At 51.8% G+C, this 25,005-nt stretch overlaps 1 protein-coding gene across 2 annotated transcripts in view; it reads right to left on the bottom strand.

Moving 5' to 3' along the window:
• Positions 1-25,005, bottom strand: part of GRIK5 (glutamate ionotropic receptor kainate type subunit 5) — a 61,855-nt gene that overhangs the window by 1,037 nt on the left and 35,813 nt on the right. The window contains exons 13-19 of one of the 2 annotated variants that reach the window (XM_065926184.1): positions 18,835-18,951; positions 18,555-18,664; positions 17,983-18,156; positions 7,639-7,804; positions 6,864-7,089; positions 4,599-4,727; positions 4,374-4,495 (exon numbers count right to left, since the gene is read on the bottom strand). In XM_065926184.1, the coding sequence (XP_065782256.1) occupies positions 4,374-4,495; positions 4,599-4,727; positions 6,864-7,089; positions 7,639-7,804; positions 17,983-18,156; positions 18,555-18,664; positions 18,835-18,951 (1,044 nt within the window). The remainder of the gene's footprint in view (positions 1-4,373; positions 4,496-4,598; positions 4,728-6,863; positions 7,090-7,638; positions 7,805-17,982; positions 18,157-18,554; positions 18,665-18,834; positions 18,952-25,005) is intronic. The other variant, XM_065926185.1, reaches the window with a different exon arrangement.

Below are 25,005 nucleotides of genomic sequence, written 5' to 3'. Positions count from 1 at the left end.
TCTCCACCCCTCTGGTCCTCTAGGCAACGTTCTTCACGTCCTCCGGCTCTCCCCGCCCCACCGCTGTGTTCACCTCTTTCTCTTTCCCACCTGCGCTCTCATCGTCTCCCTTCCATCCTCTCCTCACTCCCTACTCTCTTCCCTCGCAGGTCCCTTCTCTCTCCGTACTCTTCCTTCTTCTCACCTCTCAACTCCTGTCTGTCCTCCACTTCTCTCTCCCTTCTCCCTTATTCTCTGGATTTGTTCTTAAATCGGCCCTTCACCTCCGAGCCATGCTCCTTCATCTCTTCCCCTCTCTCGCCTCTTGTCTTTTCACTCCAGAGTTTCTGACTGCGTCTATTCCTTCCCTCCTACTTGTTCTCCATCCTCTGTCACTGATTCCTCTGCGCGGTACTGACCGCCTACTGGTGGCTCAGATGCTAAAGAGTCTGCCTGCATAGCAGGAGACCCAGGTTTGATCCCTGGGTGGGGAATATCCCCTGGAGAAGGGAATGGTTACTTACTCCAGTATTCTTGCCTGGAAAACCCCATGGACAGAGGAGCCTGGAGAGCTACAACCCATGGGGTCGCAAAGAGTCGGACACAACTGAGTGACTAACATCTTCACAACATACTGGCAGACCACCTACGGTGTCCAGGCACTGTCTGGGAGCATTAGGGCCACAGCAGAGAACAGATGGAAGCCCCTGCCCTCCTGGAGGTTATATTCCAGCACGCAGAGACAAAACATAAAGACATAGTATGTTCGATGGTGATGAGTGCTTTGGAGAAAATTTAAATTTGGAAAAGAGATGGGGGTGTGGGTGGGGAGCAAGGTTGAATGTTGAGATGAGACCTTAGGGGAGATTCGTTGAGAAGACGACCTGCAAGTAGACAAAGGCAGGGCGGGGATGAGCTGCATGGGACCTGGTAGGAGGGAGGGCAGACATTTCAGCTAGATACAGGTGCGGAGGTTCTGGAAGAACCTGGAGCAGGTCAGAGAGGCCAGGGAAGGGTGGCAAGGGGGCATGGGAGGAGAGGAGGTCAGAGGAGCCACGGGGGCTGGCTTGTTTAAGGCCCAGAGTCCACGGTAAGCATTTGGCCTTCACTCTGAGTCAGATGAGCTGACTCACTGGAAAAGACCCTGATGCTGGGAAAGATTGAAGCAGGAGAAGGGGATGACAGAGGACGAGATGGGTGGATGGCATCACCGACACAATGGACATGAGTTTGAGCAAGCTCCAGGAGATGGTGAAGGACAGGCAAGCCTGGCGTGCTGCAGTCCATGGGGTCGCAAAGAGTCGGACACGACTGAGCGACTGAACAACAACAGAACAACTGAGTCAGAAGAGTTTTAGATACAGGGCCGCTGTGCCTTCACCGGATCACTCTGGAGCTGTGCTGAGAAGACTGTAGGGAGGCCAAGGGCAAGAGCAGGGAGCCCTCTAGGGAACCACTCTGATCACCAGGCAAGAGATGGCAGTGACCAGACCGGTGTTGTGGCGGCCAAGGAGGTGAGAAGAGTTTGAATTCTGGGTGTGTTTCAAAGGTGGAGCCAACAGTTTTTGCTGAGATCAGGAAGAGGGCGTGAGAAAGAGGGAGGGGAACGACCGACGGCCTTGCCTGATGGGCGGGCAGGAGCTCCGTGTTGGCCACGTGACGTCACGTACCGCCTGGTGGACAGCCAGGTGGAGAACAGGGAGCTGAATTTACAAACTTGGTGGGTTCAGGGCGAGGTCCCTGGAAAGGATACACACCTGGGGGCTATGGTAGTCAGCCTCCAAGATCCTGCCCCGGGATGCTCACACCCTTGTGTAATCCCCTTTGCCTTTGTAGGAGGGTCCCTGTGTGATCCACAGAATAAGGTTAGGTCGGCTGACATTTCGGCTTTCTCTTGGATCCCTCGCTCTGGGGCAAGTCGACTGCCACGGCCTCAGGACACTCAAGCAGCTCTATGGAGAAGTCCTGAGTAAGAACTGAGGCCTCCTGCCTGCGGCCATGTGAATGAGTGTATTTTTATTCTATCTCAGGATGTTTTGACTTCTTAAACATCTTGCTAGCCAGGCAGAGACCGCCCTCCCAGAGCTAGCCGATTCTTACGGACAGCGAAGGGTTGGAAACCTGCCTTTCATACGAAAACCCAACCAGTTCTGAATCTATACTCCCCCTTTATCTGACTCACACACCAAACCCTAAAACAACCCAGGGCAGGTACCGGACGAGTAGAGACCACCCCTCTAGCCCAGAACCTGCTAACAGCGTTCACATGGCCGAGTACTAAGCCGTTCCCCCACTTGTCTTGCCTTTCCCAATAAAGGTTTGCTTATTGCAAACCCAATAAGGTCTGCTCAAGGTTTCTCTCTCCCTTCTTCTGCTTCCTGACCAAAGCTGGTGCTTTCCTTGTGGCCCTAGCGGCGTTGGTGGTCGGGGGGCGGCGGCAATCTGTTAGGTGATATAAGTAATAAATTCTTCTTTCCCTGGCACTGGCTTCTCCGTGTCATCACCCAGTCACTCCCATAAATTAAAACCCCAAGTACATTGTGAGACAGGGAGCCATCCTAGAAGTAGATCCTCTAGCCCCAGTGGGGCCTCTGTGCGTGCGTGCTAAGTCACTTCAGTCGTGTCCAACTCTGTGCAAATCTGTGGACTGCAGCCGCCAGGCTCCTATGTTCATGGGATTCTCCAGGCAAGAATACTGGAGTGGGTTGCCATGCCCCCTCCTCCAGGGGATCTTCCTGACCCAGGAATCAAACCTGCATCTCTTATGTATCCTGGATTGGCAGGCAGGTTCTTTACCACTAGCGCCACCTGGGAAGCCTCCAGACAACAGCAACTCCCCATGACATCGTGCACGTGACCTCATCAGAGACACTGAGGTGCCAGGACCACCCAGCTGAGCCACTCCCAGATTCCTGACCTGTGGAAACTGTGAACTGGTATCAGTTTGCTGTTGGAAGTTGCTAAAATGGGGGATAGCTTGTTACGTGGCAAAAGATGAATAATGCAGGAGTCATCAGCATACAGTTTTGCAAACCATTTGGCTGGAAGAGATCACCGAGGGAGGGGAGGAAGAGAAGAGCTGTTCAAGGCCCGAGCCCTAGGGCCCCCCAAGGAGAATGTCAGAGAGGTAGGAGGAAGATGACAGGAGCAGGGACCAGAGAGGGCTGAGGAGATGGTGACCAGCTATGTGGGAGCCCAGGGCTACCTCACCGTGATGAGGCTGGAGACTCAGGCACTGGATTTCAGATGTGAAGGTCGTGGGTGGCGAGACTGGCTTCGGCAGAGGGGCGGGGACAGAAGGTGGATGGGAGTGTGTCCAAGAATGAATGGAAGGACAGAAACTGGAAACACCCTGTCGAGGCTACCACAGAAGGGAAGAAATGGGCTGGTGACCAGGAGGGGAATCGGGGTGGAGAGAGAGGATTCCTTGAAGATGGGAGAAACGATAGTGTATCTATCTGCCACCCGGCTTGATCTGATAGAGAGATGAAAACTGATGATGCTGGAGGGAAGGAGGGAAGGCTGAGGAATGTCCTTGGGAAGGCGAGAGGGGAGGAGGGAACCGGGCACAGGTGGAGGGAGTGTTAGCGAGGAGGAGCGTGGACGCTCATTTGGAATAACTAACGGGCGCGTGGGGAAGGCAGGCGGGTGGCGGCATGTGGAGGTGAGGGCTGGCAGGCTCTCGGACTCCTCTGTTTTTCTCAGGCAAGCAGAAGCAAGGTTAAGGGCTCACAGCGAGGAGGGGGAGGAGGGGCTGGAGGCTGGCAGAAGGCGGGGAAGGTGGGAATCTCAGAGGAGCAGTGAGCGGCGGGGTTAGCGGTGGAGTGTGGGTGGGCAGCCTGCGCACACAGGGCGTGAGAGCGGCCAGCACGCCTGCTTCCTTGCTGCCGCATACAGCTGCATTCTCCTTGCCCCATTGTCTCTCCTGCTATTTCTTCCTTATCTACCACCTCATTCTCTCCAGGGAGCCTTCTCTCTGGTGCCCCTCCTCAATCCTTCCCCCGCATCCTCACTGCTACCTGCGCCCTCTTCCCCCTCTATCCTTCCTCATGTCCGTGGACCCTCTCTCTCGTCTTCCTTCTGCCCTCGCCTTTTTTTTTTTTTTTTAATTGGCTGCACTGCAGCTTGTGGGATCTTAGTTTCCTGACCAGGGATTGAACCGGGACCCTCTGCCTTGAGAACACCAGTCCTAACCACTGGACCACCAGCGAAGTCCCTGCTCTCACCTCCTTCTGGAGCTCCAGGACCCCTGGAAGATCGTCTCTCCCCTCCCTGGCTCCCACCCCTTCCCCCGCATTCCTCCAGGAATGGCTCCCAATGCCACAGTCTTCACGACCCCACCACCACCCCCAGGGTCCCACTTCTCCCCGCACACCCTTCCTCAGCCTCCTTACCTCTTCCGACTCTGCCGACCTCCGCGTGGACCATATGAACTCCATGACCGCCACGAAGACAGCGATGATGAGGCCACAGATGAGCACGACAAAAATGCCCCCGATGTTCTCCATGCCCAAGCCTGGGGGTGGAGGGAAAGAGCCAGGGGTCGGGCCTTGTGGGTGGGGGAGGAGCAGGCCAGTGAGGGGTCTTCGGGAAGGGCAGGGCATGCAGGGGCGGCTGACCTTTGGCTCGGTGGTCCTCCTCCTTGGGGCAGCGGCCCCCCTCCCACCACTTGCGCTTCAGGATCTCCAGCCGGTTGTTCTCCTGAAGCTGAAGGATGGCCAGCGTGATCTCATCCCGGAACGGGGAGCCTGGACCGGGCACACGGCGGGGGCGGGTCATCAGGACCCTGGAGCCCTGCCCCCCAAGGCCCAGCTCCTCTCCTCCCGGCTCTGCTGCATGCCCAGCATCTTCCCTGTCCACCCTCTATCTGACTGCTGCTCGCCACCTCCCCTTAACCACCCCTGGGCCAAGCCCCCGACTTGTCACATTTGTCACCATTTCCCCCTCCTTGGACAGCAAGGAGATTAAACCAGTCAATCCTAAAGGAAATCAACCCTGAATAGTCATTGGAAGGACTGATGCTGAAGCTGAGGCTCCAATACTTTGGCCACCTGATGGGAAGAGTCGGCTCACTGGAAAAGACCCTGATGCTGAGAAAGACTGAGGGCAGGAGGAGAAGGGGGCGACAGAGGATGAGATGGTTGGATGGCATCATCCACTCAATGGACATGAGTTTCAGCAGACTCTGGGAGACAGTGAAGGACAGTGAAGCCTGGCGTGCTGCAGTCATGGGATTGCAGAGAGTCAGACACAACTGGGCGACTGAACACCACCACTCCCCTCCTTGTGGCCCCCACCCTTACTCCCCACTGAAGCTCTTCTCAACACAGCAGCCAGAGAGACAATTTCAGAAACACAGTCATAGATCACACCTCTCTGGTGCTTAAAACTCTCCAATGACTTCTGTTTGCAGCTAGAAAAAAAAATGTTCACAGGTTCAACAAGATGCTGCATTCACTGGTCCTGCCACCTGGGGCTCTCTTAGGACCTTTGCTTCTGCCTGGAATGTTCCTTACTTCACTCAAGGTGCAGCTCAGATGGTGCCTCAGAAGGGTCTTCTCTAACTCTATTTGAAATGCCAGGGTTTTCCCCAGCAGCCCAGTGGTTAGGACGCTATGCTTTCACTGCGGGGGGCCTGGGTTCAGTCCCTGGTTGGTGAACTAAGAAATGGCAAGCCACGTGGTGCATACAAATTAAAAAAAAAAAATGACAACAAGCACCCCACTCCCCGTCCATCTTTTCCCCTAATTTACTTCAGAGCAGTTGTGACCACATGACATCACCGTATAAGGCTATGTGTTAACTGACTGCCATTTTTTGCCCCAGTAAACAGCTCAGGTGGGGGCTGAGCAGCTAGCTCCCCACTGTGGCCTCTGAGTACCCAGCACAGTCCTAGCACACAGTAGGGCATCAGACCTGCCACATGAATGAGTCCCCACCACACCTCTCCTCTGACTGGCCCCAAACCTCGACCACCTCTTTCCTCCCTGCCCTCAGATCCTTCCCTTAAACCATCCTTGGGTCCCACCCACATCCTACCCTCTACTAATTATGATAATTCTTTTGTAAAAAATATTTCTTCTGTGGACCATTTGTAAGGTCTTTATTGAATTTGTTACAATATTGCTTCTGTTTTATGTTTTGGTTTTTTCACTGTAAGGCATCTTAGCTTCCCAACCAGGGATCAAACCTGCGCCCCGCATTGGAAGGTGAAGTATTAACCACTTGTAATCCAGGTTGGTGTGACTCCAGATCCTGCCTCTCAGAGCACCAGGTGCCACGGTTTCCCCGATAACATCACTGACCTTACTGCAAGGCTGCTAAGATTTGGGCTCGTTTGTTATGTAGTCACAGGTAAGTAATGCAGCAATCATCAGAATATAGATAGGCTTAAAGCCAAAACTGGGTGACCCAACCGGTGGTGAGTTTCCAGCACCAGCCTTGGAAAAACACGTCCAGGTCTCCCTGGCAGATCCATCCATCATTCTTCCTCCCTCCCTCTCTCCCTCCCTTCCACCCATCCAACAACATCCACTGTTATTTCCAGAGCACCTGTGCTGAACCAGGCTGTGGGTCTGGTGCAGAGAATGCGAAGTCAGTGGAACCACAGCCTCCCCCTGGAGGGGCCCTGGGGCCAACGGGAGAAGGTGGTGAGCCTCACAGAGTTCTCTCTGCCGCCCTGCAGGGCTGGAGTGGATGGCTCCGAGGCCTGTTTATCCAGGTGTAGGGCTCAGAGGCTCAGGAAGGTGGCAACACCTGCCCAAGGCCACACAGGCAGGAGCCTACACACAGCACACCCAGCCTGCTCAGGGAGGGTCTGGCCCACCCCATGGCCTGCTCACACAGCTTGGTTCCGGCTGCCCGGGGCCCCAGGGCCGCCATACCCAGCGGCATGCCGATGCCGTAGCCCTTGGTGTCGAGGAGGCCCCCGATCTGGGTGAGGTTGCAGTTGAGGCGCCGGTGGTACTCGTTCATGGTGGACTCGAGCAGGAAGGCGTAGCGGGAGTTGAGGACGCGGGCGATGCCCTCCTCTGTGCTCTTGACAAACACGCTGGGCTGCTTCGACTGCATGTAGTTCCACATCCGCTGGTACGTCTGGTACCGTGAATTCTGCGCAGAGGGAGCACAGAGGAGGGGAGGAGGACGCGTGAGGGTCCTCCCACTCCTGCCTTTCCCCGAGCCTGGTCCTCTGCCCTCCAGGAGGTCTCCCTCAAGCCGAGAGAGCAAGGAGATCAGAGGAAGACAGAGCCAAGGACAGAGAGAGACAAGACAGACAGACCGCTCAAGGCCAGGTACAAACCATCCCCACACCCACCAGCCCAGCAAGGAACCTGAGGACCAAAGGCATGGGAAGGAGGGGGCATGGCCTGTTTTCTAACCCTCTTTCTCTCTCCCACCCTTGGGTCTTGGTGCGTCTTGACGTCCAGCCTGTCTTCCCAGTGTTCCCAGGGTATATCCAGAGAAGCTGGGAGCAGAGGCTGCACCCCCATTAACACCCCAGGGCCCAGCCAGCTTGAGAGAGACCTCCATCCAGGCCAAACAGGACAGCGCTCCTCCTCCAGGCCCGGCGGGGACCTTCTGAGCAATGCCCTCCCCTGCCCTGAGCCGCTGTGCGTGGCGGTGACCCCACACCGAGCCAGGGTGGCCCCGGGGCCCCACCTGAAAGAAGGTCATGGTGGAGCCGGCGTGGATGGTGCCGTACTCGATGTTGGTCTGGTCCGCCAGGTCGTCGGCCGACTCCACGGGCACCTCCATGCGCTGCACGGTGAGGAAGGCGGCCAGGTTGGCCGTGTAGGAGGAGATGATGATCAAGGTGAAGGCCCACCTGAGGGGTGGGAGGGGTGAGCTGCGGGCTGGCGCCACCCCTGCCACCTCGCCCCCGCGGCCATGCACCCCACTGGCGGTTCCCCTGCTCAGCGACCCCAGCATCTAGAAGGCTGACAGGGGTCACAGAATCCCACGGACAGAGGAGCCTGGCAGGCTACCGTCCATGGCGTCGCAAAGAGTTGGGAGGGGCTTGGGATCATAGAATCTGGAGCCAGATCCCTGGGTTTACATTTTTAAAAAGATTTTTATTTATTTATTTGGCTGTACCAGGTCTTAGTGGAGCATGTGGGATCTAGTTCTCTGAGCAGGGATTGAACAAGGGTCCCCTGCACTGGGAGAGCAGAGGTGAAACCACTGGACCACCAGGGAAGTCCCTTCTCTGGGTTTAAGTATTACTTCCACGGACTTCCTGGTGGCTCAGACAGTAAAGAATCCATCTGCAATGCAGAAGGCCCGGATTTAATCCCTGGGTCGGAAAGATCCTCTGGAGAAGGAAATGGCTACCTACTCCAGTATTCTTTCCTGGAGAATCCCATGGACAGAGGAGCCTGGCGGGCTACAGTCCATGGCGTCACAAAGAGTTGGACACAACTGAGCGACTAATACTTTCTTTCCAGAGACTTCTGCTCCCAGAAACACAAGAGAATAAGACAGTCTGGAAATACCCTCTCACTGTGAACTATTAATAGAAAACTGGACGTGGTATAGGAAATGACCTTAGACAAAGGACCACAGGCATCACAGCACCAGGATCCCTGAGGAAAGAGGAATAATGAAGTAAGACTTGCTTGCCATTACTCAGCTGGACTTAATTTATAGACAGCCGTGCCAGGAAGGAAAACCCAGAGTCTGGCAAACTCACTGAGCTGTAGAGATGGAGATCAGAGATCAAGAAGGCCAAGATGGCTGGCATTCATGAGACAGAAAGCCCAAGAGGAAGAAGCAGAATGCTCCGAGTTCTAGTAATCTGCATAGCTTTCTCTTTTGAATCTTTGGCTGAATGTCAGTCTGTGTATGCACTGGATAAAACTCCAAGTGGTCAGATAAGAATGACTTTCAAAGGGAGAACAATTTCCAGGGCTCAGAGAGGGATAGGAATCTTTTGAGCTCCTAACCAGAGTAGAGAGATTTCTTTGAATGCATAAGACATTCAATAGAGATCCAAAAGGATAACACATTAGAATTAGAGTTAAGTTAGCCCAAGAATATGTTATGCTAGACCTACCCTAAAAGAGCTTAAAAACAGGCCTGGAAAGGCTCAAAAGAATCCACAAGTAACTGTCTTGCAGGAAAAAAAAACAACAAACCCCAAGATTCTTTAATACATGCAACAATGTAAACAACATAAAATCCACAATGTCTGTCATCCAATAAAAAAAATACCAGATAAACAAACGTGCAGGAAACTGTGACTTACAACTAGGAAAAAGTTGCTCAATGGAAGCCGAACTAGAATTGGCAGAGATGATGGAATTAGCAGACAAGGACATTAAACAGCTATTACAAAGACATTCAGAATGATCAAGGATGTAAAGAAAAACATGAACATATTGCAGAGGGAAATGGAAGAAAGGAACAGAAATCTGTGTATGAAATATACAACATTTAAAAGGAAATTTTTATTGGAAGGATCTACACAGATTAAACACTGCAGAGAAAAGAAAACAGATTTTGAAGACAGCAAAAGAATCTATTCAAAAGAAACACACGAACACAAAAAATGAAACACAAAGAGGGAAAAAATGACCGACAATGAGCACAGAGCCTCAGTGGCCTGAGGAATAATACCAAGTGGTCTTACATCCATGACTGAAGTCCCAGAGAGAGAAGAGAGTAAGGGGGTAACAGAAAAAAATATGTGAAAAAGTAATGTCCAAAATTTTTCAAAGTTAGTCAAAATTATAAGCTTGCAGGTCCAAGAATCTCAATAAATCCCAAGTAAGACAAACGTACATACACACATGTTATTAGTTATTTCTTGTTTTAGAAATAGCTAGTAACATTTTACATCAAGTTTATAAAGTCTGAATTTTTTCTGAATGAATGCAATTAATTTTTATAAGTAAATGCTGGGTTTTATGAGTTTTCCAGGTGGCTCAGTGGTGAAGAATCCACCTGCAATGCAGGAGACATGGAGACCCAGGTTTCATCTCTGGGTCAGGAAGATCCCCTGGAGAAGGAAATGGCAACCCACTCTAGTATTCCTGCCTGGGAAATCCCATGGACAGAGAAGCCTGGCGGGCTACAGTCCATGGGGTCGAAAAAATACACGACTTAGCAATTAAACAACATCAAACAAATACCAATAATTATACTGCAGGTAAATGGTCTCAGCCTGGGGTTGGCAAACTATGGCCCACAGGCCAGATCTGACTTTCTGTTTTTGTGCAGCCCACAGGCTAAGAGTGGCTTTCACATTTTTAAATGCTTAAAAAGAAACTGAAGGAAGAGTAACAGCTCATGACATGCGACACATAAAATTCAAATTTCACTGTCAATGTCCATAAAGTTTTATTGGGGGAATTCCCTGGTGATCCAGCGGTTAGGACTCTGAGCTTCCAATGTGGGGGGAATGGGGAGTGGGTTGGATCCCTGGTTGGGGAGCTAAGATCCCACATGCCCCGCTGTGCAGCCAAAAAAGAAAGTTTAATTGGAACACAACCACACGCATTCAATCAAGGCTGCTTTTGTACCACAATCAGGGTTAAGTAGATGCAACAGATACCATATGACCAGCAAAGCCTGAAATATTTATAATTTGGCCCAATACTCAAAAGTTTCCCAATCCCTAGTCCAAGGCCTAAGTACGTGCCGTCTATAAGAAAACTACTTTAAATATAATAGTGTAGGTAAGCTGACAATGAAAGGATGGGGAAAAGACATACTATGAAACACTACACTAAAAAAGTTGGGGATAGCCCTGGTTGGTCCAGTGGCTAAGACTCCGTGCTACAGTGATTGAACAGGGGGCCCTGGTTTGATCCCTGGTCAGGGAACTAGATCCCACATGCCGCAACTAAGATGCAGTGCAGCCAGATAAATAGGTACTTTTTTTAAAAAAAATCTGGGATGGCTATATGAATATCAAGAAAGGTAACCCCAAAACAAGGAATTTATCAGGAATAAAGAGGAAGTGAAAGTGACTCAGTCGTGTCCGACTCTGAGACCCCATGGACTATATAGAATTCTCTAGGCCAGAATACTGTAGTGGGTAGCCTTTCCCTTCTCCAGGGGATCTTCCCAACCCAGGGATTGAACCCAGGTCTCCTACATTGCAGGTGGGTTCTTTACCAGCTGAGCCACAAGGGAAGCCCAAGAATACTGGAGTGGGTAGCCTATCCGTTCTTCAGCGGATCTTCCCAACCCAGGAATCGAACCAGGGTCTCCTGCATTGCAGGCAGATTCTTTACCAACTGAGCTACATAATAGCAAAGGGGTCAGTTCATCAAAAGGACACAACAGTCCCAAACATTGATGCACCTAATGACAGGGCTTCAAAATTCATGAAGCCAAACCTGATAGAATTGAAAAGAGAAACATAAAATTTCTCCAAAATTATAAGTGGTGATCTCAACACTCTTCTCTCAGTAATTGATAGAATCAGTAAACAGAAGGGCAGTAAGCATATAGAAGACATGAAGACAAGAGTAACCTACTGGTCCTAATTGACATTTACAAAACACTACACCCACCGACAGCAAAACACACATTCTATGCCAGTGCATGTAGAACATTTACCAGAATAGACTCTATGCTGAGTCATAAAACAAGTCTCAATAAGTGACAAATGATTAAAATCCTACAGAGAATATTCACTGACCACAGTGGAAACAAAGTAGAAATCAAGGTCCCTGGAAAATCCCCAAATCTTGGCTCCATCACTGATGAGCTGTGAGACCACAGATTCACCCATGAGGTTAAGTATAATCGTAGGCCCCCATAGGAATTCCCTCACAGGCCAGTGGTTAGGACTCTGTGCGTTCAATATCAAGTGGGTGGGTTCAGTCCCTGGTGGAGGAACTAAGATCCCATAAGCCTCAGAGTGTGACCAAAATCACAGCATTTATAATAATAGTAATGATGATGATGATGATTGTAGGCTGCTCCTCATAGGGCTGGGCTAAGAGTGAGTTACAACACAGGCCAAGTGCCACGCACGTGTGTGCCTTTGTGGTCCTGGTGACTCAGGACGGACTTGGGAAAAGAAGTACCCACCGGCCTGGCTCTAGACCCAAAGGTGGTCACCTGTCTTGGCCTGGCCCTCTGTCCTCCCATCAGACAGATGAGAGGGGTTAGACTCCCTGCCGAAGTACAGATACAGATCTGTGGGGCCTGAAGTCAGGAAAGATGCCAAGAGGTCCTTCCAGACCACTCCCTCCTCCAGCGGATAATGATGAAAAGAGCAGCTGTCCTCTTCTGAGCATGCATGCACACTCCCGTGCTAGGCGCTGGGATGCGGGTGGAGTGTAGGATAAACGGATGGATAATACGCCTTTTCCTAAAGCAACCCAAACTCAACACACACAAAGTTCCAGGGTCTGCCATGAGCTCTCTGGAAGCCAAGTCTCTTCAAACCTACCCCACTGGTCAATGCTGTCATTCACTCAAGACAAAACTATTCAGTGCCTGGTACACCCCAGGTACCCCGAGACCTCAGGGACAGCATGGCAGACGGGTGGTGGCGATGGTGGGGGTGATGGGGCCATTCACCAAGACTGAGCCTGGGGACCAATTTGGGAGTAAGGACGTGAGCTCCATTTTGGGCAAGCTGAGCTTGAGGATGCCTGTTGGGCTCATGGAGGGATCTGCAGTTGAGGACTTGGGAAGGGAAGCTGGGGGTATAGAGTGGTGGTTCCTGGGCAGGGAGCGGCCCTAGGGTTGTTTAAGGAAAGTGCTTGGTGAGGTGTGGGGCACTCTGGTGACCAAAGTGATTGTGTGGGGTCCTGATGTCAGTGGGTGGGGACAGGTATTGACCAGGCAGCCCAGTCTAAACATGGAAAATCCCGTACATGATTATCTGACTCTTAACTCCCTGATACATAAAAATCAGGGCTTCCTAGGTGGCGCTAGTGGTAAACAGTCTGCTTGCCAACACAGGAGACTCAGGTTCTATCCCTGGGTTAGGAAGATCTGGAGAATGAAATGGCAACCCACCCCAGTATTCCTGCCTGGAGAATCCCATGGACAGAGGAGCCTGGTGGGCGATGGGCCTTGGGGTTGCAAAGAGTTGGACATGACTGAGCATGCACGGACATAAAAACAAAAATATTTTTGGCATGGCTAGAATAGAAACCAACATTTCTAGAAAGATACCTATTGTTTAGATTGAGGAACAAAGCTGGATGTTGTTTTGTTTGAAACCTTGCCAAGAACTGTTCACGATTTGGGGAAACCGCGTCTCTGACAGCAGCCCTGCTGTGGTATTTGAGTCACTGTGTGAAGACACTTGGACCAGCTGCGTTGATGAGTCTCACATTCATGGTGATTTGTATTTATACAGATATACTTATCTGCCAATGATTTCAAAGCATCACGCCTCAGGTGACATCATTCTATTAAAAGGTCTGTCTTCTCATAATTGCAATGGTATCCACTACCTGACCACTGCAATCTGTCTTGGAGCACAGTCCCGCCCAAGCATTTAGGTATTGCTCTCCTACTGTTTTATCATCAATCACTTCTCCTTTTCTCCTTTGTATTGAAACCAGGGCATTATATTGATTTGTTCTGAATCATGTGTGTAGGCTGATGTATTTGAAACCTTTGAATTTCATTAGGGCAGAAAAGAGATGTTACCAAATATTTGTTATAAAAACAGGGCACTGGGCTCCTTGGTGGCTAAGTGGTAAAGAATCTGCCTGCCCATGCAGAAGACATGAGTTTGATTCGGGAAGACCCCACATGCCACAGAGCAACTGAGCCTGTGTACCACAACTATTGATCCTGTGCTCCAGAGCCTATGAGCTGCAGCTACTGAAGCCCAAGTGCCCTAGGGCCCGGGCTCCGCAACAAGAGAGGCCACTGCAATGCGAAGCTCGTGCACTTCAGCTAGAGAGTAGCCTCCACTCGCCACAACTAGAGGAAAGGCCACGCAGCAACGAAGACCCAGCACAGCCACAAATAAATAAAATAATTTCTTTTTTTTAAAGAAGGCATTGAAGGAGTCCCCTAGTGGTCTAGTGGTTAAGGGGGGCTTCCCCGGTGGTGCTAGCGGTAAAGAACCCACCTGCCACTGCAGGAGACCTAAGAGACATGGGTTCAATCCCTGGGTTGGGAAGATCCCCTGGAGGATGGCATGGCAACCCACTCCAGTATTCTTGCCTGGAGAATCCCATGGACAGAGGAGCCTGGTGGGCTACAGTCCACAGGGTCACAGAGAGTCAGACAAGACTGAAGTAATTTAGCACGTGCACACGCTAGTGGTTAGGAGTCTGCATTTTCACTGCTGTGGCCTGCATTCAATCCCCAGTCAGGGATTGAGATCCCACACGCTGTGTGGCGTGGTCAAAATAAACAAATAAATAAAGTAGTGTGTGTGTGTGTGTGTTTTTTTTTAAGAGCACATTGAGTCTGTGAGCACTGAAGACTCACTGGTGTGGAGTGAGAGAGAGCAAGGGCAAAGGAAGCCATGCTGAAATGGAAGAGAGGATCCAAAAAGGTAGGAGGGAGCCAGGAAGACAACAGCAGCCTAGGAGCAAAGAGTTTCTAGAAAGAGGATGGCTAACAGGCTGTGCTGGCCATATCAATAAAGGGGGCCCATGTGACCCTGGTGGAGTGTGGGGAAGGGAGCAGAATGAGACCTGAGGTTTGGGGGCTTTCTTTACCAGGAGGGCGTGAGGAGAGGGTGACACGGCCTGAGAAGTTGACAACGGCAAAGGACCGACTTCAAGGGAGTGACTGGGGGAGTCCAGGAGGGACAGGGCTGGGGTCAGAGTCTGAACTCGGAAATACTGATTTTCAAAGCAGAACTGGGGCCTCCCTGCTGGTCCAGCGGTTAAGACTTGGGGATTCCAGTGCAAGGGATGCAAGGGAACTAAGACCCCTCAGGTCATGGGGCATGGCCAAAAATGATAAAGAATCAAGGCAGAACTGTCCCAAATAATGATGCGCCCTTGGGTGTGGCTGCAGGAGGCTGTGGCCCGGGTGAACAGGAGACGAGGGGCCCAGGAGGCGGGCTCTGGGTGGACTGCTGCTGCTCCTGTGGCAACCACATCCCCGGGGTATAGAACACCCAGCTGGGGAAGACGGTCCCTGACTGAGGAGCAGAAGGGATGGGCTACAGAGAGGTGGTCACTGGTCCCCCACCTGACCCGGGACTCGGCCAGATCCGTCACGGTGGGTCCCTGCCTGCCCTGCAGCAACCTCCTCACACATGCCACTCCTGCCAGGCTGGGAGGCGCCTCCCTCTCCTTGGCAGGCCTGCCTCTGCACCTTTAGGACCCAGCCTAGATGTCACCTCCTCAGAGGCGCCGTTCCTAAGCACCTTCATTCTCCACTGTTCTTTCACTGCACCCTGTTGGATTCTTCAATAGCTCAGCCTATGTACATCTGATACATCGTTACATTTAAAATACTAATAAAATTCACTTAGGATGTGTGGTAGGCTGAAGAAAGCCTTGCCCCTAAGACGTCTGTCTATATGCACATCCCTGGAACTTGTATGTTCCTTCACAGAGTAAGAGGCTCTTTACACGGGACTTCCCTGGTGGTTCAGTGGCTAAGACTCAGCACGCCCAGTGCAGGGGGCCCAGATTCGATCCTTGGTCAGGAAGCTAGATTCCATATGCTGTAACTAGGAGTTAGCATGCTGCAACTAAAGACCTGGCATGTCACAATGAAGATCAAAGATTCTGAGTGCTGGAACTAAGACCCAGTGCAACCAAATAAATAAATAATTTTTTTTTTCTTAAAAAGGGTCTTTGAAGATAGAACTAAGTTAAGCATCCTGAGATTGAGATATTGACCTGGAGTATCCAGGTGGGCCCATGGAATCACAAGGGTCCTTATAAGGGGAAGAAGGAGGTCAGAGTCACAGAGAAATTTGAAGATGCTATGCTGCTGGCTCTGAAGCTGGAGAAAGGGGCCACGAGTCCAGGAATGCAGGCAGCTTCTAAAAGCTGGAAAGGCAAGGAAATGGATTCTCCCCTAGAGCCTTCAGAATTGGCCCTGCCAACACCTCGACTTTAGCCCAGTGATATCTATCTTGCACATCTGACCTCCAGAGCTGTAAGAGAATAAATTTACATTGTTTTTAAATCACTAAGTTTGTGGTAATTTGTTGCAACAGCAACAGGAAAGGAAGGCAGGGTGTAACTCCTGAAGTGATGCCAATTCCAAAATGTTTAAAAGAAATCATTGAGATTCAGAAGTTTCAAAGCCAGTGGGCCAAGCAAATTGAAAATAACTGCCAGATGGTAGTTAGTTGCACTTAGCTTTGAGAGAGAGAAAAACCTGCCACCATTATGGTTGGTCTTGAATGAACAAGTTTTGATTCAGACAATATCATTGGGATACATTCCTGGCATAAAATATGACGTCCTTGTGTTTATTTATCTGTTTACTTATTTATTCTCAGCTCCTTCACCTCTTAATTTCTCACCTGAGTATGTGGCACATGCAAAGGGCTCAGAAGCACTTTGTGCTGAATGACTATTGATGCATTGACTGTAACTGACGGGGATGGGGCCCGACGTCTTGGGTTGCCCTGGAGAGGTCACCAAGGGCCTGGGGAGCAGAGCCCAGGCTCAGGCAGCACCCAGGGACTGGGGGGTGGGTGGCACTGGGGTGGGAAGCTGGCTCAGCCCCGCCCTGCCTCGAGCCAAAAGCATTCTCTCTAGCAAGTCACTTCCTCTCTCTGGGTCTCCGTCTTCCAATCCATAAAACTGGGAGAATGTTCCTTGTTCTAGGCATGCTCCTTGGCTTTCTGTGGTTCTAAGGAGGAAAAGGAGCTTAGAAGAGTTACGTGAGCTGCAACCAAGCCCATCTGCTATTTAAAAGACAGGATGGGGACTTCCCTGGTGGTCCAGTGGTTAAGACTCTACACTCCTAATGCAGGGGGCACAGGTTCAATCCGGGTTGGCGAAGTAAGGTCCCACATACCATGGGGCTAAATAAATCAAAGACAGGGTGGCAAACATGAGCGCTTATGGAAGCAAGGCCAGAAAGTGAACGAAGGAGGCAGAGGGGCCTGCGGCCAATGGAACAGACATCGCCACCAAGTGGGAATGCCAGCTGAGCAATACCAGATCTCCCAAATCTTTGAGAAAAGTGAGAAATCTGAATTTGGGGAGTTCCCTGGTGGCCCCGTGGTTAGGACAGCGGGCTCTCACTGCCGAGGCCCCGGGTTCAATCCCTGCTTGGGAAACATTCCTGCAAGCCATGTGGCATAGCCAAAACAAAACAGAAAAAGAAAGAAGTCTGGGGCTACCCTGGTAGTCCAGTGGTTAAGAACATCCAAGCTCCCAGTGCAGAGGGCATGGCTTTGATCCCTATAAAACCTGGGGAATTAAGATTCTACATGCCACGTGTCCAGCAAATAAACCAATTTAATTAAATATTTTTCTATTTTTTTGTTTTTTAGAAAGCAAGAAATCTGAATTTGTAAGTGAATTTGCCCAATTTTTAAATGCCAACCAATCCAAAAAACGTAAAGCTATGAGCAAGACACCACTGGTTGCCAGTGTCTGCTCTCTGGTATGAAGCTTCTTAGAGCTTATCTCGGGGGCAAAATAAGTTCTGTTCAAGGTACTGGGTCCCCACGGGGCTCTGAGGGAGCAGCTGTCTCTGACTGGGCCTCAGCCTTGGCCTGCAGACAGTGAAGGCTGTCGTGGCTCAAGGATTCTAGTCTCTGATTGCCTGGGGCAATGTCTCAGACAGCGACTACAATGCCCACGCTGTCCTGATTATAACCCTTCCCGTCAGCAGAAGCGCTTTCCCATCATCACCTCGCTGGATCCTTACAGCCTGAGACGTGGGCATTTTCACTCCCATTTCTCAGATGAGGACACTGAGGCACAGAGAGGGTACAGCCCGTGAGCGGCAGAGCTGGGGCTCAGCTCCCCCTACCCTGAGTCCCGTCACACGGCTGGCGTGGGGAACAAGAATGGGCCCAGGTCTCAGGAGGGTCCCCCCCCATACCCCACCAACCCCGGTTGGGGTGGGCAGACAGCCTCTCACCAGACTCCGCTGACGCAGCGCGTGGACAGCGCCCGGGGCATGATCTCCGAGCCCTGCTGCATGAAGCCCCCCACGGGGAACCAGAGGCTGTTGCCCAGTGTGTACTGGTTCTCCAGGATGTGGGGGCGTGCCCGCAGGCACGGGTGTGGGTTGTACCACTCATAGGGGCTCAGCCTGTGGAGAGACACAGGGGGTGGGAAGAAAGAGAGAAAACAGGAGAGAGAAAGGGCCACCGTGATCAGAAGAGACGGGAGGACACACGTGGAGAGGCAGAGAGACAGACGGACAGGGAGAGACACGCACACAGACAGAGACAGAGGGGGCCAGAGAGGAAGGGGACAGAAGAACGAGAAGGGGACAGGCCTGCAGAGGACCCCGGAGCCAAAGTCAGAGACACAGGGAGGAAACACAGAGACCGGGCCGGAAAGGGAGAAGGGAGGGCGGCTTCAGGGAACCCAAGACTCCGAGTGGAGGCCGAGACAATCAGGACAGACAGAAAGGGCAGCCGTGGAGGCCCCGGCTCCTGCCTCCTCCCCGCCCCCTCCCTCCCAGGCAGCAGGTAGGGGACCCACCTGGCGGCCAGGAACAGGACGCAACTGACGGCCAGATAGGCAAGAAGCATGAAGAGCCACACAGCCGGAGAGAAAGGGTCCAGGAAGGAAAAGTAGCCGGGCTTGCGGCCCTGGTGGGAGAGGGAGTGAGGGCAGAGCCCCCCCGCCAGCCCCTCCCAAAGCCCCGGGGCCCACAGGCCCCACCATGGCAGGCGAGGTCCAGCCCGCAGCCCCTGCCTCCCTTGGGCCTCAATGCCGCCCCCCAACCCCATCCCCAGCCACGTCTCCAGGGCAACCATACCATATGCACGCGGTAGAGGATGCTGATCCCCAGGGTCATGAAGGGCTTGGAGAAGTCGATGACCTTCTCCCGCTCGGCTGTGATGGTGAACGCAGCCACAGCCAGGTCTGCCTTCTGCTGGAGGGGAGGCGGGGCGCGGGGGCAGAGGGGTGGGCCGGGGAGACAGATGGGCAATCAGAGAGAACTGTACCGAGGGAGCGATTTGGAGTATCAGAAGCCAAGAGAGAGAGACACAGAGAAGAGGACGGCAGGAGGAGCCAGGGGACCAGACTGGCTCCGGGAGTGCACCCTGGGCCCCCTATTGGACCTCTGTCATCTCACGTCCTCCTTCCTCCCAGCTGCCCTGCCTCATCCAATCTCTCCCACTCCCCTCCCCCACGTCAAGCTCATCATTTAAGACCCTGCTTTATAAAACCTACCACTGACCCCCCGCCACTCCCACCACACCAGGGTCCTGAGATCTCATCCAATCTCTCCTGCTCCCCTCCCCCACGTCAAGCTCATTTAAGACTCTGCTTTATAAAACCTACCACTGACCCCCCACCACTCCCACCACACCAGGGTCCTGAGATTGGAGTCAAGATACCTGGATGCTGACCCACTCAGGACCCTCTGGGAGTCTAGGTTTCTCTTCGGTATGAACAATTAACAACAGGTAAGATTTATCAAGCTTACTACGTGCCAGGCTCTGAGCTAGATGCCACTTTATAGGGTTTATCTTGTATAATCTTCTCAACAGCTCCCTGGGGGCCACTACTAGCCCCATTTTACAGCTGGGGAGACTGAGTCTCAGAGAGGTCAAGGCACTAGGGAATAAAGGCACAGCAGCTGGGGACCATAACGCAGAGGCGTGACCTCCACTGTCCTGCCCCCAGCAGGTGCTAGGGATCCAGGAGTGTGAACACAGGCATCCTGAGACACAGGACTAGGCCCAGCTCCATTGAGAGAATGACCTCGAGAGGATCTGCATGTGGTCTTGCGTCAGGGAAGGGGGGTGGCTGGGGTCCAGGTCTGACATGGTAAAGGGTAGGGGGTGGAGAAAAGGGTGTGTTGGGAGGTCTGGCTGGCACACTGGGATGCCTGATCCAAAGAGGCCATCTTGCTCTTGCCCAAGTGGACATCAGCCAGTCGTTAGCTGTGGGCAGGACCCAGGCTGGGAAAAAACCTGGCACTTTACACACACATATACACACCCCACACACACACACACACACACACACTGTACATAACATATGAGCACTGTACACGGTCAAGTCTACACCAGCAACAACACGTGCGCACAAAGCCAAATCCATACGTGCACCCACGTGGACTCAGGCAGGCAGACATACATGCAGCAGCATGTAGGGTGGAGTGGTGATGTAGGAGGCATCCCCTAGAGGCACAGCACACACGTGAACACATGGCCTCATGTGCACACACACACGACAGAGAAGGCAGGGAGCCGGGACAGGCCGGATGCGGGAGGGGGAGCCCGGCTCTGACCCAGGTGACCGGGGATAGGGGTTCCATGTGTCAAAGCCTCAGATTGCTCCTCTGTAAAATGGGGGCAGTAAGTGTGGCGAGACGTCTCCTGGGTTGGGACCGGGCTCCCAGGATGCCTCTTCCAGGAATACCGGCTCCGCCCCCATGGCCTCAACTGGGGCCAGCACTGACTCCCAATGCAAGCACAGACCTTCGACCCTGGGGCTGAAACAGAAAAGTCAAGGTCCTAGATCACTGGCCTGGGAAGAGGAACATACTTACCACCTCTGAGGGGCTGAGTTTGAGAGCACAGGAGGGAAGAGAGGTTGGGACAGAACTGGGGTAAGGAGAGAGAGCTCAGGCCTCAAAGGAGAGAGGTGGCACAGGCTGAAAACAGAACCAGGGTCACAGGGCGATCATGTGGGGCCCACATGAAATCCATGATCAGGGGAGAAGAGACCAATCTGAAAGCTAGCTCGACATCAGGGAAAGAGGACAGACCCGAAAGACAAGCCAAGAGTAGAGGGAGATGACGCAGGTGACATGATTCCCACAAGGTGGGGGACAGACGACACGGCCCCAGTGAGACTTGGGAGCAGAGATGGTGAAGCCAGAGGCTTCGACATGTGGCAAGGGCCCAGAGCACATGGGATTCACAGCCCACCCTCGGGAATTTCTGGATGTTGAGAGTAAGGAGTGGTTCCCTCTGGTTTTTTTTTTTTTTGGCCCACAACTTGCAGATTCTCAGTTCTGTGACCAGGGATTGAACCTGTGCCCCCAGCAGTGAAATCACAGAGTCCTTACCACTGGACCACCAGGGAATTCCAATTTCCTCCTTTCTCATGCATTTGCTCCTCTTATGACTAATATGTGAATTGTCAGGAACAATGCCAGCAAATATAGAAATCTTTATTATATTTTACGCACCCCAGAAGGTCTGTCTTGGCAAAAGTCCTCCATGATAGCCCATCAGCCTCCTCACTGCCACACTCCGCTAATAACACCCCCAATCCAAAGTGAGAATCATCTGTTTAAAACCCAGGGGTGGCTTCCCCACTGCACCCAAGACAGTGTCCAGGGTGGGTGGGGCAGAAGGGGAGGGGTAGGGGACTTCCCTGGCGGTCCAGTGGCTAAGACTCTGTGCTCCCAAAGCAGGGACCCGGGTTCGACCCCTGGCCTTGTCACAGCTGAGACTGAAGATCCTGTGTGTCGCAACTAAGAGCTGGTGCAGCCAAATAATTAAATATTAAAAAAAAAAAAAAGAAAGCAAGGGGCAGGAAATTCAGTGGAGTGGGGACCAAAGCCCAGCAGGGCCTTGCAGGCCAGGATAAGGCAGCCAATTCTGCTCCAAGGACAGTGGAGGACATCACATCAGAGGGTATGAGCAGGAGGTGACTGATCTGCTTGCCTTGAGAACAGACCACAGGGGCAAGAGTGGAAGCGGGCATAGGGGTGAGATGGACAGGGAGAAAGCTGACTAAAGGTGTCCACGGAGATGCTGGAGGCAGGCAAAGTGGTGGTGGTCAGATTCAGGTTTCATTCTGAACAGAGGACAGACAGATCCTGAAAGGCTGAAAGTTCCTTCTAGATCCCTCTCAGAGTCTTAAAACTCCCCCTTCCTTTCCACTTCCTCCTCCCCGCCTCTTCATTTCCCAAAAGAGACACACATTCCTTCGAGAAGACTTCCCTCCCCAAGGGGACCCTGACAGCTTCACCTCTGGGATGAAATCGGGAAGAAGCCAAATGATAAGCCACCTGTAGGAATGATGGTGGGGGGTTGTCTAAATGCCTAAAAACCAACCACTTGTGACTGTCAGGCTCCCCCCAACCAGCTCTGTCCTCCAGCTGCAAACCACCTGTGCTGCGCCGTTGGCTCCCTGTCAGGCTCTGCCAGGAGGGGGCGCCAGAGGAAGGCTGCAGGGCTGGAGAAATGAGGGTAACCTGCACTTTCCAGGGGCTCTCCGCTCCCAGCCTTCCTTCTGCACCAAAGGCAGCCGCAGTTCTTCCCAGGACAGCAGACAAATCCAACCTGCAGCTTCCTAGCACTCGTAGTGGGCTTCCCCGATGGCTCAGTGGTAAAGAATCCGCCTGCCAATGCAGGAGACAGGGATTTGATCCCTGGGTCGGGAAGATCCCCTGGGTAAGGAAATGGCAACCCACTCCAGCATTCTTGCCTGGAGAATCCCATGGACAGAGGAGCCTGGTGGGCTACAGTCCATGGGGTCACAAAAAAGTCTTGACATGACTTAGCGACTAAGAACAACCACAAGCACTTGCAGAAGAAGCCTCACAGAGCCCTTCCTCAAAGTTTCCAATAGTGTCAGCTCCTCTCCATTTCTTCAGAACTTGAGACAGAGTGGCTTCCTGACTTGCTACCTCCGTGCCTGAGAGCAAGGGTGTGTGAACCACAGCCAGGTCTAGTGCATCTGCCCAATTTTGTAAATAAAGTTTTACTGGAACCCAGCCAGCCTCACTCGTTTAGGGATCATCGACAACTGCTTTCCAGACAAAAGAAGAGTTGAGTAGTGACAGGCTGACCTGGAAGCCGGGACTATTTACATCCGGCCCCTTGAAGAAAAAGTTGGCCTCGGACTTCAACTTTTACCCTCTCAGTTACCTAGTTAGCAACTTCATTCCTAGTGAACACTTCTCTTCATTCAGATATCTGGAGTGACCTGTTTCCTGGTAGGACCCTGACTGGTGCACAAATGACAATACTCAGATCACACAAGTGCTCAGGTCACATGGTCACTATCCATGTGCAGGTGTTCAACCTCTATGGGAGCCCAGTAATGAGCAGTTTCTCAAGCTGAAAACATAGTATCTGCAGAAAAGAGCCTGGTTTGCTTCAAAACCCCGGCGGTCTGAAGTGAGTGCCCTCCTGCTGCCTGCATCCCTATTTGCCACCAGCACTCTGCACATCCCTGGATCTGTCGGGTCATCAGATCTGGGTGTCAGTCAGGTCAGATTGCATGAAGCCAGCACCTGCTGCAGAGTCTTTGTACTCTGGGCCTCCCTCAAAATGAAAGTCTTATGAATTGTCTGGTAAAAGGACTGAAGCAGCACATACAAGTGAAACCCAGGGATGAGTTGCCACTCAAATCCAAAAATCCCACCAAACATACACAATACCAGACCAACAGCAACTCCACCTCAAAGATCTGAGGCTCAGCTCTATTGGGCCTCTTGAGTTTCTAAGTTTCAGTCTTTCCAACTTCTCCTTTCCCCTTAGCCCTCAGGGTGGTGGGTGCTTCCTGCTACCTTCAGGATCCCTTAGTTTCCTTTTTTACTCTTTAGGTGAGCAGGTTCACAACTTTCACTTTGTTATTTAGTTGTTAAATCGTGTCCCAACTCTTTTGCAGCCCCATGGACTGTAGCCCACCAGGCTCCTCTGTTCGTGGGATTCTCCAGGCAGGAACACTGGAGTGGGTTGCCATTCCCTTCTCCAGGGGATCTTCCCAACCCAGGGATAGAATCCCCCATCTTTGCATTAGCAGGTGGATTCTTTCCCACTGAGACAGCAGGGGAGCCCTCTAACAACTTTACATGCAGTTAACAATTCTTTGTGGGTTTTTCTCTGGCTGCACTGTGAAGCCTGCAGGATCTGCCTGGATGCTAAGCAGAGGAAGCATGGAGTCTTAACCGCTGGACTGCCAGGGATTTCCCAAGTGAACAATTCTTTTTTAAAAAGATTTGTCTTTAAAAAAAAATTGTCTATTTTTGGCTAGGCTGGGTCTTTGTTGCTGCACAAGGACTTTCTGTAGTTGTGGCTCACAGGCTCGGCTGCCTTGCAGCACATAGGATCTTCCCAGAACAGGGATGAATCCATGTCCCCTGCACTGGCAGGCAGATTCTTAACCACTGGACCACCAGGGAAGCCCAACAAAGAGCTATATTAAATTCTCTCTGCTCCAATAGCTGATAGGAGGAAAAATCGCTGGCAGTCCAGTGGTTAAGACTGGTATAGATGGGACTTCCCTGATAGCCCCAGGGGTTAAGAATCTACCCGGCAATGCAGGGGACATGGGTTCGATCCCTGCGAGGTATGCCCCACATACCTTGGGGCAACTAAGCCCGCACCTCACAACGAGAAAGTCCAGGCATCACATGGAAAGATCCCACGAGATTCAATGAAGATATGACATGTTCTAACTGAGACCTGATGCGACCAAATAAATAAATATTTAAAAATAAAATTTAAAAGACTGATAGGGATAAAAATAGATAGTTACATAGATGGCTGTAGAAGTCACAGTAGGGGATTGTAGAGAGGCGAACCTAGGGAACTTAGAGAGACCATTCTAAGGTAAAGTGAAAGCGAAGTCACTTAGTCGTGTCCAACTCTTTGTGATCCCATGGACTGTAGCCTACAAGGCTCCTCTGTCCATGGGATTTTCCAGGCAAGAACACTGGAGTGGGTTGCCATTTCCTTCTCCAGGGGATCTTCCCAACCCAGGGATCAAATCCAGGTCTCCTGCCCTGCAGGCAGACTCTTTACCATCTGAGCCACCAGGGAAGCCCTACTCTAAGTAAGGGTCACTCAAGAAAGCTATTACAACATCCTGGGATGAAGCAGGTTTGCTTAACTACAAAGTCATGAGTAAAAGTATGAGATATGTCTCAGGTCATTAAGTGAAATAAAAAAAAAAAAAATGAAGCTTGCATTGTGCTGGTTGAGATCAGCAAAATAATGATCCTTAGGATTAA

The sequence above is a fragment of the Muntiacus reevesi genome, chromosome 2 (genome assembly GCF_963930625.1).
Source record: "Muntiacus reevesi chromosome 2, mMunRee1.1, whole genome shotgun sequence".
Taxonomy (NCBI): Eukaryota; Metazoa; Chordata; class Mammalia; order Artiodactyla; family Cervidae; genus Muntiacus; species Muntiacus reevesi.
Note: the sequence above shows the minus strand (reverse complement) of the source record. Positions and strands in the feature narration are given on the sequence as shown.